Source organism: Hyperolius riggenbachi, chromosome 6, assembly GCF_040937935.1.
Source record: "Hyperolius riggenbachi isolate aHypRig1 chromosome 6, aHypRig1.pri, whole genome shotgun sequence".
NCBI lineage: Eukaryota > Metazoa > Chordata > Amphibia > Anura > Hyperoliidae > Hyperolius > Hyperolius riggenbachi.
In genome coordinates this window covers 22,488,344-22,502,294 of record NC_090651.1, presented here as the reverse complement: position 1 = coordinate 22,502,294, position 13,951 = coordinate 22,488,344, and the positions used below count along the sequence as shown (strand labels likewise).

Sequence of the window (13,951 nt, the reverse complement as noted above, 5' to 3'; positions counted from 1 at the left end):
CCCCACTGTCACAGCACTGCAGTCCCAATCCACTAATCCACCCATCATCCTTCTACTGTCACTGCACTGCAGTCCCAATCCACTACTTCACCCATCATCCTCCCACTGTCACTGCACTGCAGTCCCAATCCACTACTACACCCATCATCCTCCTACTGTCACATCACTGCAGTCCCAATCCACTACTCCACCCATCATCCTCCCACTGTCACTGCACTGCAGTCCTGATCCACTACTCCACCCATCATCCTCCTACTGTCACTGCACTGCAGTCCCAATCTACTACTCCACCCATCATCCCAGTACTGTCACTGCACTGCAGTCCCAATCCACTACTCTACCCATCATCCTCCTACTGTCACTGCACTGCAGTCCTGATCCACTACACCGCCCATCATCCCAGTACTGTCACTGCACTGCAGTCCTGATCCACTACTCCGCCCATCATCCCAGTACTGTCACTGCAATTAGTGCGACATAGTCTTGCCACTAACTGTAAGGAGCTCACAATCTAACCCCTCCCATAGCCATATGTCCATCATAGTCTAGGGTCAGTGTGGGGGAAGCCAATTTATTTACTGTATCTGTATGTTTTTGGGATGTGTGAGGAAACCAGAGTGCCCCGAGGAAACCCACACAGACACGAGGAGAGCATACAAGTTCCGTGTAGTTAGTGCCCTGGCCGGGATTTGAACCAGGAAGTTGGAACCCAGCTGCCCAGATCTGACAGGTTTTATCTAGTCTATCTGCTCATGGGGGCTGGGCATAGTTGTCCTTTAACCCCAAACACTTGTATTTCATTGATGTTGGTAATTGTTAAAGAGGCACATGCAGTAATATGGGTGAGAAGCGTGTCTCTGTATTACTAAAAGGGGGATTATTTAAAGGACATCTGAAGTGAGAGGGATGTGGAGGCTGATATATTTATTTCCTTCTAACCAATACCAGTTGCCTGGCAGTTCTGCTATTTTTTTGGGCATCAGTAGTGTCTGAATTAAACCTGAAACAAGCATGTCAAATCCAGTCAGATTTCAGTCAGAAACACCTGATCTGCTGCATGCTTGTTCAGGGTCTATGGCTGAAACTATTAGAGGCAGAGGATCAGCTGGGCAGCCAGGCAACTGGTATTGCTTAAAAGGAAATAATAAATATGGCAGCCTCCATGTCCGTCTCACTGCAGGTTCCCTTTAAATACATGCTGCAGTAATCCACTGACTGGTCTGTATATTGAGAGTTGTGGCTGACCTGATGCTGGATATTCTTTGTGTTTTCTCTGCAGAATTTCAGGGCAGTTTTGTGCAATATCCAGAGTGCTATCGGGAGGTCCCGTGTGTGAACAGCAGAGATCCACTGGATCCCGGCCAGTACCGTGTGCCCGGTGCCCAGTCCACAGGTACTGCCAGCTGTGCAATGACTGACTGCTGCCAGCTCTACCCAAACTATTATTCTGACATTTATTTATTTATTGTATTTATTATTTATTTATTTATTGTATTTATAAAGCGCCAACATATTAAGCAGCGCTGGACATTAGTTTAGGTTACAGACAATATTTAGGGGTGACATACAGCAATATGACAATACAGGAATACAAGAAAGACCAGATCACACAGCACAGTATGAGTACAAGGTAATGCTTAGTCACTGGAGGGGAGCATGGAGATTAGGCAAGTTAGGGTCACACAAATGCCTAGCGTGGGTGCACAGTAATGGAGGTGCATGATCAGGTAGGACACAAAAGGAGGAGGACCCTGCCCAAAGGCTTACAATCTAGAGGGAGAGGTAGGGACACGCGAGGTAGGGGAACAGAGCTCAGCTGTGGGTTTAGAGCACTTGTGAGGGGTGGTAGGTCAGAGTGAAAAGGTGAGTTTTGAGGGCCTTCTTGAAGATGTTGAAGGAGGGGGCTGCCCCAATGGGTGGAGGTAGGGAGTTCCATATTGTTGGAGCAGCTCTTGAGAAGTCCTGGAGGCGTGCATGGGACTGGGTGATGCGGGGGGCGGTTAGTCGAAGTTCATTGGAAGAGCGGAGTGAGCGGCTAGGAGTGTACCTCTGAGTAAGATCCGAAATGTAGGTTGGACAGGTTTTGTGGACAGATTTGTAGGTCAGACACATTCCCTCGGGTGACGTTTCGGGAACCGATGCTGTACAGAAACATCGCTAGCCTGAAGGCTAGTGGTGCATTCTGTTGCTATGAAGGAAGGAGGGGGGGGGGGTACGGGGACCATCAGCGAACATCAGAACAGATTCATGCAGGAGGGGTGAGCGCAGAGTCGCATCATCCACAAGGCAATAATAGGCAGTTGCCTAGGGCTTGGAGAGAGTCTAGGGGCCCAGTGGATGCTAGCCCCAACCAAATTTCACTAAAAGAAAAAAAGCTAGATGACCATCAGCAGTGGCCTCATGTCATCTTAATCCATTTCTGGGGGAGTGGAAATAACATTGCGATCAGTCCTGCTTGAGAAGCGGGGTCATTAAAGGGGCACTATGGTGAAAAATTTTTAATTTAAAATATGTGCAAACATAGACAAATAAGAAGTACGTTTTTATCCAGAGTAAAATGAGCCATAAATTACTTCTCTCCTATGTTGCTGTCACTTACAGCAGGTAGTAGAATCTGACAAAGGTGACATGTTTTGGACTAGTCCATCTCTTCATAGGGGATTCTCGGCAAGGCTTTTATTCTTTATAAAGATATTCCCTAAAAAGGATTTAAACAATGATGCTGGCCAGCTTCCCTGCTCGCTACTCAGTTTTTTTTGCAGTTGGACAGAGAGCAACTGCCATTCACTAAGACAAGTGCTTTTGAAAATAAATAAATCCCTGAGAATCCCCTATGAAGAGACGGACTAGTCCAAAACCTGTCGGTTCTGTCAGATTTCTACTACCTACTGTAAGTGACAGCAACATAGGAAAAAAGTAATTTATGACTCATTTTACTCTGGAAAAAACATACTTCTTATTTGTATATGTTTGCACATATTTTAAATTTTACAATTTTTCGCCATAGTGCCCCTTTAAAGAGAACTAGAGATGAAGCACCCTCTTGTATTTTACCTTATAAATCAGTGGGAACATGACAGTAAACACCTAATCTGCTCTTTGTTTCATTGTTCTCTGTGTAATCTGACTGTTATCACCTCTGATAAGAATTCCCAACTGAGCACTCAGTCTAGCTTTGCTACGGAAAGATTATAGCTGAGTCTGTCTTCTCTGGTGTCTTTTCAAGCCCAAGCCTGCCCCCTTGTGGCTCTGCTATAATGACTCAGCTATAATTATTCCCTGCAAAGCCAGACTGAATGCTCAGTCCGGGATTCTTATCACAGCTGATAACAGACTCTTTTAGCAGTGAGGATGAAAGAGAGCATTGTAATTGTTTTCTCTAATGTTCTTACTGATATATATGGTAAAATACATGAGGGTGCTTCATCTCTGGTTCCCTTTAAGGATCTGGTATGATGCTTTTAATGCCCCCGATACCCAAGCAGGATCGATTGAACAGCCTCTGTACACACACTCAATTGTCAGCTGAAATAGTTGCTATCGGCCATTTTAGCAGACTGTTATCACAATGGGTGAACGTACCATTAGCGGCCAAGCTCTATAGACACTGGTGGTAATGATAAGATATGATGAACTAGGAGGCACTGCAGGACTACAGGTCAGCATCCCATCTACCCACAGCCACACCAGACGAGAAATGTTGCTGGAATAAAGATGGTCTTCGATTGGATGCTGGTTCTTCTTATTCATGAGAATCAGTGCCTATCATAAACAAGAACAAGTGTCCAATCAAAGATTATCTATAGTCCTGCACACCAGGGACCTAAAGCTTGCAGGCAGTGTTGTTGCCTGCAAATTTTTTATCAAAGTCATTTTCGCATCGAAAATGCTTTTTTGATTTTGAGAAAATATTTCCAAAAATACATTGTTTCATTACTGTATGGAAAATTCACGAAAAACGCAAAAAGGTAATTTTACAGTGAAAATTTGTAGGAAACACGAAAATCGTTTATTTTAGCCTTTTGCTCAGTTACACTTCTTGCAAAAAATCTGAGCTAAATCAAATGAACGGTTTATGTGATTTATCTAATATCTGTAGGGAAGCTCGATGCCTGTGATCTGTGCATGCCTCTCCTATGTAATGGCGTTTATTCACACGTGTCTCTGTGTCTTGGTAGGGTACGAGCTGCACGGCACACGGGTGGATGTTCCGTGTTCCCCTGAAGACATGCGGACAATCTGCACACAAGAGAGGGATTTCTTCCCGCATGCAGCGTTCGACCACTGCCTCCCTCACATACCGCCCATCTATACTGACACCTAGATCACATCCTGTCACGCCCAGCAGCAGCTCCACCCACAACCGATACTGCCCAGCAGCTACTCCAGCCACAACCGATACTGCCCAGCAGCAACTCCACCCACAACTTATACCATGCATCTATACTGACACATAGATCCTGGCAGCAACTCCACCCACAACTGATACCCTAATTACTGTAGTGGGTAAAAAAGTTACTACGTCTTATAGTCTAAATGCAGGGAGTTCCTGACTCGTGAACGCCTGCCAATATGAACCTCCAACCCGCTGCAATGTTGGGGACTCCCTGTACTGTGCCCATGCAGAGGAGAACACAGGGGGACACAAAGGGGCATAGAGGAGGACATAAGGAGGACAGATGTGGACACAAGCGGGACAGAGAAGGACACAGGGAGACACAAAAGGTACAAAGGGGGCATAATCCACAAGATGCCCCTTCACCATGGATGCACCAGGTTTAGTATATATTTTTTCCCCTGGTTTTTTTTTCCTATAAACCTAGGTGCGTCTTATGGTCTGGAGCGTCTTATAGTCTGAAAAATACGGTACATACCGACACCTACATATGGATACCAGGCTTAATAAATAAAGAGACAGATATCTTGACTGACAGATTCAAACATAATAGACCTTCCTTGAGGAACAAAAGACTCTGCCTAAAAGAACCTACTCATCCCATAAAGGTGTTGGCTTAAACTGAGGCTGAAGCGTAAAAAAATTAATTAAAAAAAAAACAGATACTTACCTAAGGAGAGGGCAGGCTCTGGGTACTATAGAGCCTTCTCATTCTCCTCACGGTGTCCTCGTCTGAATCCCTCTCAGAGGAAGTCTTCAGAAGCACTCGGGCTCCTGAAGACCAGTTACTCTGTACTGCACAGTGCACAAGAGAGGGGCACTCGCGCCTGCTTAGTACAGAGTGGCCCGTGATCCAAAGACTTCCGAAGCCAGCCCAATGTGGAAGAGAGCACTGGGTTGTAGACTGCTAACAACGGGGCTTGCGGGGGAACGCGGACACTGTGAGGAGAACGGGTAGGCTCCATAGGACCCAGAGCCTTCTCTTTCCATAGGTGAGTATATGTTTTTTTTTTTTTTGTTTGTTTTTTTTTAGCTTCAGACTCCGTTTAAAGTACCAGGACTCCCCCCCTGATGCTCCTCATTGTCTTCAAGGTCCCTCCCTTTTCCCTTCCCCGGTCCTCTCATTGTTTGGCGGGATCCTTCAATCGAATAGAATCCTGGGAGTTACCTCCAGCAGAGGAGCGGGATTCAGAACTGCGCAGACATGAGTTCTGAACCTCAGCGTGCACATCGAAAGTAAGCCTTTTCTTCACTGCTCATGTGCAGTTTGAAACTTACACCTGCGCAGTTCAGAATGGTTTTGCTCTTCTTGGAGGAACTTCTGGAAGACTCTTAAAGGTAAGAGGACCAGGCACAGGGAAGTGACGCAGAGGATAACAAGCAGCTTCTGGACAGTCAGGAGGTAATCCAGCCCACCATAGGCTCCCTTCAGTATGTTTCTCCTAGTCCGGGGAACTTTAAAGAGAATCTGTAAAATAAAATAAAAAATCCACTGGGGGACACTTACCTTGGGAGGGGGCAGTCTCAGGATCCTAATAAGGCTTCTCCATTCTATACTCCCTCTGGGATCCAGCGCTGGAAACCCTCGAACACCGGCAAGGTAAATATTTACCTACCGCAATCCTGCGCAGCTGCAGCAGCAGATTTCCGACCGAGCTCCTGCTGAAATAGCTCTACTGCGACTGTGCTGGAGCCGTGAAGGTAAATATTGCAGGGGCTACTGCACCACAGTCCACAAACTTGCCGGATGTGTTTTCAGGGGCTGCCAGCATTGGATCCCAGAAGGTCAAGAGGACAGAGGAAGCTTCATTAGGTTTCAGAGGCTTCCCCCTCCTGAGGTAAGTACCCCCCAAAGGCTGATTTTTTTTTTTTTGCTACAGTTTTACTTTAAACTGAGGCCAGCACACTAACACTTAAAGTGAATCAGAGACGAAGCACCCTCATGTATTTTTCCATATATATCAGTGGGAACATTAGAGAAAACGCCTACCCTGTTCTCTGTTTCATCCTCACTGCTAAAAGTGTCTATTAGCAGCTGTGATAAGAATCCCGGACTGAGCATTCAGTCTAGCTTTGCCGGGAATGATTATTGCTGAGTCATTATAGCAGAGCCACAAGGGGGCAGGCTTGGGCTTGAAAAGACACCAGAAAAGACAGACTCAGCTATAATCATTCCATAGCAAAGCCAGACTGTTATCAGAGGTGATAACAGTCAGATTAAACAGAGAACAATGAAACAAAGAGCATATTAGGTGTTTACTGTCATGTTTCCACTGATTTATAAGGTAAAATACAAGAGGGTGCTTCATCTCTGGTTCTCTTTAAGTGACAGAAAAAGTAGATTTAATTGATATTTAATAGTGGATTATCTGCAAATCTTTGAGAATTAATTGCAATAAGTGAAATAACAATGGACATATGTATAGTGAATGCTTTGAGGAAAATTCTGGCTGTGAAATGACTGAAGACTGGACCTGCTATGCACACCTCCACAGGCAGGGGGCGCTCTGCTGCTGAGGCACACACAACATCTCTGGCCTGTTGTCAGCGTTGTCAGGCAGGAGAGAGGCAGTATCTGGGCTTTGTTATTAATTATTATATTATTGTATTCAATTTCTTACCTTGAGATTCTTTTATTTAAATGTTCCTGATTTCTATGTTACACTTTTCTGATGATCCACGTGGCTCTGAGGCTCAGGTGGATTCTATGGCACTTTTTGAAGATTCTTCTTTTTATATGATAAACAATGTATATAACTATATTGTTCTACTACATGAAGCTATTTCACGTTTCTCGTATTCTGTTGCACAGACCTCATGTATATAGTACCCATCAATTCATTTATTATACTTTATAGTTTATGTATTGTGTCAGAACATTAAACATGTATATAATGTAAATCTACCATGTTGGCATTCTTTTTATTGAGAGCTGAAACACGGTCTTCCTTTACCCCAAATAAAGTGATGAAATGTTTACATGCAACAGCTTTCATGCTTAGACTATGTGTATACTAAATGGCCACAAGATGGCAGTATTCATTTTGTTAATGTGCATCTTCAGTGTTATGCGCTGTTGTGCTATTCTACTCTATTATATTTTTAGAATTGTTTTCCTCCACTGTGTGTAATGTTCTCGCTATGTAGCTGTTATCCCACGGAGAGATGCACAAGTATGCCTTTGTGAGCTGGGTCTAGGGGGGGGGGGGGGGGGGGGAGACAGGAGGAGCCTGGGTCTTCTAGAAAAAAAGGAGAAGCAAAAGGAGATCGTGAGCCCCATATGGTACGGTAAATCAGGGCCGGAACTAGGCCTCACCGGGCCCCCCTGCAGAAATTCTGAGCGGCCGACCCCCCCCCCCCCCCCCCGGGGCCCGCTCGGGACCATTTTGGGGGGCTGGAGGGGTCGCAGCATGAGGGGAAAGCCATGCCCACAGTCGGCGGGGAGGGGGGATGGTATAAACAGGAAACAGGAAATCGCGTCAGAGACTAGAGTGAGGAACGCACGCTGGAGCGCACGGAAGACGGAAGGTATGTATCAGCTGTTGCCTGCCGCTGCCCGCCACTGCCGGGACACTCATTAAGCTGGAGGGGAGCGCAGAGGGGAGAGCCTCGAGGTGAGGGAGGGGGGGACCTGGGTTGTGGATGGCAACAGTTCAAGCACGTTAGTTGTAAGTGTGCCTTTACACTGGAATAGGGCAATCCCAATGAAGCAATAGGACCCATTGCAATAGAAAAAATAACCAACAAATGGCTCCACTGCAGGGTGTGAAATTAATGTACTTGGACAATTTAAAATATTGGTATAACTTACCTCAATGACAGACAAATGCCAATTGGTGAAAAACTAATTCAAACGAGATCCGGGGCACTTTTGGGTACTCCAGCTGAAAAATGGGTGTGGCTATTCACTGGAATGTGGGTGTGGTCATGGGTGGAGCGAAAATTATATGAGCTTAGCAGTGGTCTAAGTAGGCCTGCTCAGCAAAATGTTGGATGAAGCCCCCCCTCTCCATTAATTAAAAAAATGCAGCATATCACATAAATAGGCAGTGCCACTTGAACATAACTAGGCAGAGTTACCTGGCTCCTGTGCTGGCTGGTCTGGCTTGCTGCTGGGCGGGCTGACCTGCTGCCCGTCCCCCATATCATTCCCTGACCTTCCCATGCTCACATGGACCTCCCACTGAGGCACCACAACTCCCAGCATGCCCCCATAAAGGCATCACAGCACCTAGCATAGTATCACAGCACCCAATATGCCCACATAGAGGCACCATAGCACCCAGCATACCCCCCATTTCTGTGTGCTGTGGTGCCATGCTGGGTGCTATGGTGCCTCTATGGGGCCATGCTGGGTGCTGTAATGCCATGCTGGGTGCCATGTAGTGCCATGCTGGGTGCCTCTGTGGGGCACTCTGGATGCTGTAATGCCATGCTGGGTGCTGTGGTGCCATGCTGGGTGCTGTGGTGCCATGCTGGGTGCTGTGTAATGCCATACTGGGTGCCTCTGTGGGGCATGCTGGGTACTGTGTAGTGCCTTGCTGGGTGCTGTAGTGCCATGCTGGGTGCTGTGTAATGCCATACTGGGTGCCTCTGTGGGGCATGCTGGGTACTGTGTAGTGCCTTGCTGGGTGCTGTAGTGCCATGCTGGGTGCTGTGTAATGCCATACTGGGTGCCTCTGTGGGGCATGCTGGGTACTGTGTAGTGCCTTGCTGGGTGCTGTAGTGCCATGCTGGGTACTGTGTAGTGCCTTGCTGGGTGCTGTAGTGCCATGCTGGGTGCTGTGGTGCCATGCTGGGTGCTGTAGTGCCATGCTGGATGCTGTGTAATGCCATACTGGGTGCCTCTGTGGGGCATGCTGGGTGCTGTGTAGTGCCATACTGGGTGCCTCTGTGGGGCATGCTGGGTGCTGTGGTGCCTCTACTCTACCTGGGGGACATCAAGGACACCAGAATAGATCCAGGGCACGTGCCATTGATCTTTGGGGTTAGCAACGCCCGTGACTTCAGGTGATTCTTCGATTGACCGCGTCGGACGTCCGATTGTGCGTTACCGCCATTGTATCTCGCAGATGCGGCCGCCCCAAGGCTGCAGCAACACCCGCGGCACGTTACCGCCCTGAGACATTCCTCTCCGCCTGAAGCTGGATTTAATTACAAGGACCATAAAACCAACCAAACGTTTTCAGAGCAGAACACTAAATCTTATTGTTACAGCGGTAACAGCGTTCAAATAAGAGTAATTGAGTTTATAATTAAAAGTAACGGGGAAATTAAATAAAGAGAACCGGCCATATGGGTTCCATTACAGAACATTTCCAAGTAAAGTTTCCTCTTCGAGTAACGAGACTTGTGTAATTGTGTTTTTCAGGCCTCGCCGCGTGACACGGATTTCAGCGCGATTCTGATTAATACATAAATAGGGGGCTGCAAAAGACCATTATTATTAATACGACAACTTTTTTATTTTTTTACATCAGTGCTGTGTTCGTGTCTCCATGATTGCGCTGAGCCAATCAGCTGATTCTAGACGTTTCCTCTTAAAGGGAACCTGAGCCGAGTAAAATTATTTAAAATAAACCCATGATGTACCTGAAAATGAATATTACATACTTACCTCACCATCAGTTCATCTCAGAAGCTCACACTTTTCTTCTAACAATGATTTCTTCCAGTTCTGACAAGATTTTGTCAAAACTGAAATATATCAGTTGCTGTTAGTTATATATCAGTTTCTGTCAGTTATATATCAGTTGCTTCACATTTGTAGTATTGTCTCGCACATACTAAAGGATCAAGCCCTTTGTCTTTAACCACTTCAAGATTCTGCGTACGCTTAACTACGCCCCTGAATCCTGAAGTGGATTGCATGGAAACGGCCGCTCGTATGAGCGGCCGTTCCATGTCAGTTCCCGGAGGGTGTCTCCGTGAACACCCTGCGAGCCGATCGGCGGCTCGCAGGGTAAATGTAAACACGCGGGGAAGATCTTCCCCGCTGTTTACATATATACGGCACTGCTGCGCAGCAGCGCCGTAGAGGAGATTGGCGATCCCCGGCCTCTGATTGGCCGGGGATCGCCGGCATCTGATAGGCTAAAGCCTATCCTATCCGGCGCAGGACGGCTTTCCGTCCTGCGCCGCACACAGGGGACGGGAGAGGGAGGGAAGGAGGCAGAGGGAGGACTAGTGCTGCGGAGGGGGGCTTTGAGGAGCCCCCCCCCCCCCGCTAGGCACAGCAGCGCGGCGGCGATCAGACCCCCCCTGCAGGACATCCCCCTAGTGGGGAAAAAAAGGGGGGAAGTCTGATCGCCCTGCCTGATTTCTGATCTGTGCTGCGAAAAAAAGTAGGCAGTTAAATTCTGACATAACCGACAGGTTTTGGGCCAGTCCATCTCCTCATGGGGGATTCTTTGTTTTCAACAGCATTTCCTAAACAGCAGTTTAACTGCCAAGATAGTAAGGGTGCATACACACATCAGACGATAGTCTTTGGAATATGAAAGATCACAGACCAATCTTACCACCCTTCATGTAGTATGAGAGCCATACCTACACAGTCTATTCTATGGAGCTGAACTCCCCATCAGACAGAAATCTTTGCAAGATGCTGCACACACAGATGCTGTACAGACACAAAAGATCAGTATCTGCAAAAGATCTGTTCCTGCAAATTGCATTCATAGTCTATGAGATCTGCAGACCATCATACACACCTTGTTTAACAGACATTCATCTGCAGATCAGACAATCATCTGCAGATCTGAAAATCCACCCTGATCTGATCTGCAGATGAATGTCAGTTAAACAAGGTGTGTATGATGGTCTGCAGATCTCATAGACTATGAATGCAATTTGCAGGAACAGATCTTTTGCAGATACTGATCTGTTGCATGTGTACAGCATCTTTGTGTCCAGCACCTTGAAAAGATTTCTGTCTGATGGGGAGTTCAGCTCCATAGAATAGACTGTGTAGAGTATGGCTCTCATACTACATGGAAGGGGGTAAGATTGGTCTGTGATCTTTCATTTTCCAAAGACTATAGTCTGATGTGTGTATGCACCCTAAGATTCCAGCCAACCTCCCTACTCACTTGCACACACTTCTTTCAGTTAGACTTTGCAACTGCTGTTTAGGAAATTCTGGATCAAAGAGTTCACTTCCTGACTTGCGTCAGGAAGTGAATAAAAAAATGCTCTGGAAAAGTGCAGAGAAAAGCGCTTTTAACTCTTTTTAAGCCCACCCAAGCACCGGGAAAGGAAAAAAAATGCCTAAAAAAACTGCCAACATGAACGGACACGCTATTGGAACACAATGGGAACGAGGCCTTAAATATTAGTGAATATTGTGAAAAAAAAAAAAAAGGAAAAAAAAAAAAAGAAAGCAATTTTATTTAGTATTCGCTACAGTTCCTCGAATCCAGTGGTAGAATAAGCTGCATTCCCAGGCACAGGCTGATCTGAACAGATTTCACAGCATTTCATCGCCACCTACTGGTAAAATATTATAATAGACACTTGGCACTTTTTCGCAATTTAGATTTTATACTGTACTTCTCCCCATTTCACTACCCATAACCTAAATGTTTCTTTTTAATGATATTTCACAGTTTTGTTTTGTTTGTATGTTTTTTATTACAAGTTTAAACACTTACCAGCTCCAGAAGTGATGATGTCACTGGAGAGCTGTTGCAGGAATCAAACACTTCCTCGTACATATTAGTTGATGATGCCACACAATAGCTTCTAGTAATAAAGGTGAAAAATCAGGAAAGCAGCAATACTATTCATCTTCCACTAATGTCCGCTGCTTTGTTAAGGTAGCCATACACTGGTCGATTTGCCATCAGATCGACCAACAGATAGATCCCTCTCTGATCGAATCTGATCAGAGAGGGATCGTATGGCCACCTTACTGCAAACAGATTGTGAATCAATTTCAGCATGAAACCGATCACCATCTGTGAAGCTGCCGCTGCCCCCCCCCCGCATACATTACCTGCTCCAGCCAGCGCCACTCCCCCGGTCTTCGCTGTCCTCTTCTCCGCGCTGGTCTCCGATTCGGCTGGCTTCACTGAACTTCCTGTCCGGGGAAAGTTTAAACCTTAGAGGGCGCTCTACTATTTAAACTTCCTGCCGAGACAGGAAGTTCAGTGAAGCCAAGCCAGCCGAACCGGAGACCAGCGCGGAGAAGAAGCGGAGACCGGGGGAGTGGCGCCGGCGGAGCAGGTAATGTATTGCAGCTAGCGTCGGTCGTCGGGAATTCGAACACCGCTATCGACGCACTCCCGACCCGCCAGCGATCGAGCAAAATCGTCGCACGGACGGATCGACTTGAATCGACAGGAACGATTGATTATGGATGGAAATCGATCGTTCTGTCAGCGTTTGCGCAACGATTTCACAGCAGATTCGATCACAGTGATCGAATCTGCTGTATATCAGCGGGAAAATCGTTAGGTGTATAGGCCCCTTTGGCAGGAAGTGATGTTTTGGGGCTTGTTCACGCCTAGGGCGTTTTGCGTTTTTTTTTAGCGCTGGCGATTTTTAAAAAACGCCTTTAAAGCGCTAGTGCAATGATTCCTTATGGGACAGTTCATATCAGCGCGTTTCGTCAGCTTTCCGCTCAGCAAGGCGCTGCATGTACCTTTTTCAGGCCGATTTTGCTACAATGGAAGGTATAGGAAAAGTGCAAAACACTAACAAATCGATTTATACTGCAATTGCGTTCGTGCTTTTATGAATAAATACATTGTATTTATTCTTTTCTGAGTGGAAGAGTTCACTTCCTGACTAACATCAGGAAGTGAAAAAACGGGATCACTCTCTGCACAAGTAGTGAAGCACCGAGAGGGGAGAAAAAAAATGCGCTAAAAAAAGTGAAAATCGTTGGCGTCAGTGATTTCGATTTTAGATGTGAAAAAAAGCCTAGCAGTGACTGTGGTGATAAAGCGGTGAGGCATACCTCCCAACTTTTTTAGCCAGGAAAAAGGGACACTAAGCTATGCCCTTGCCAAACACGCATTTCTCTTGCGGTGTTGCTATCAGTGTGTGAAGAGTGGGAGAAGAGGGTTGCATTGACAATTCAACACAATGGGCAGCACATTGAACACATTTTATAAGTGGTCAGAGACTTGTAAATAACTCATGAAAGAATAAAGCTACGCTAAAACCAAGCACACCATTGTTTTTCTTCTGAAATTCCCAATAAGTTTGATGTGTCACATGACCCACTTCCTATTGAAAAAACAAAAGTTGGATTCAAAATGGCCGACTTCAAAATGGCCACCGTGGTCACCACCCATCTTGAAAAGTTTTCCCCCACACATATACTAATGTGCCACAAACAGGAAGTTAATATCTCTAACCATTCCCATTTTATGAAGGTGTATCCATATAAATGGCCCACCTTGTACATCTGTAGTGTGCTCACATTTATTTAACGTGTCCCCTTGCCAGCATGTACACAGTGTGATATTGCATATAATACAGAAGCCATATTTTTCATTTTTCTGTCTGCTGTGTACTATTTCAAATGTGTATGTATGTTAAGAGGCC

The 13,951-nt window shown here is 46.1% G+C and overlaps 1 protein-coding gene across 1 annotated transcript in view; it reads left to right on the top strand.

Annotated features, from left to right (window-relative positions):
- GLIS1 (GLIS family zinc finger 1) overlaps window positions 1–7,268 on the top strand; it is a 169,009-nt gene extending 161,741 nt beyond the window's left edge. The window contains exons 10-11 of the mRNA XM_068242414.1: window positions 1,280–1,393; window positions 4,179–7,268. Of these exons, the coding sequence (XP_068098515.1) occupies window positions 1,280–1,393; window positions 4,179–4,324 (260 nt within the window). The 3' untranslated portion in view covers window positions 4,325–7,268. The remainder of the gene's footprint in view (window positions 1–1,279; window positions 1,394–4,178) is intronic.
- The last annotated feature ends 6,683 nt before the right edge of the window (window positions 7,269–13,951 follow it).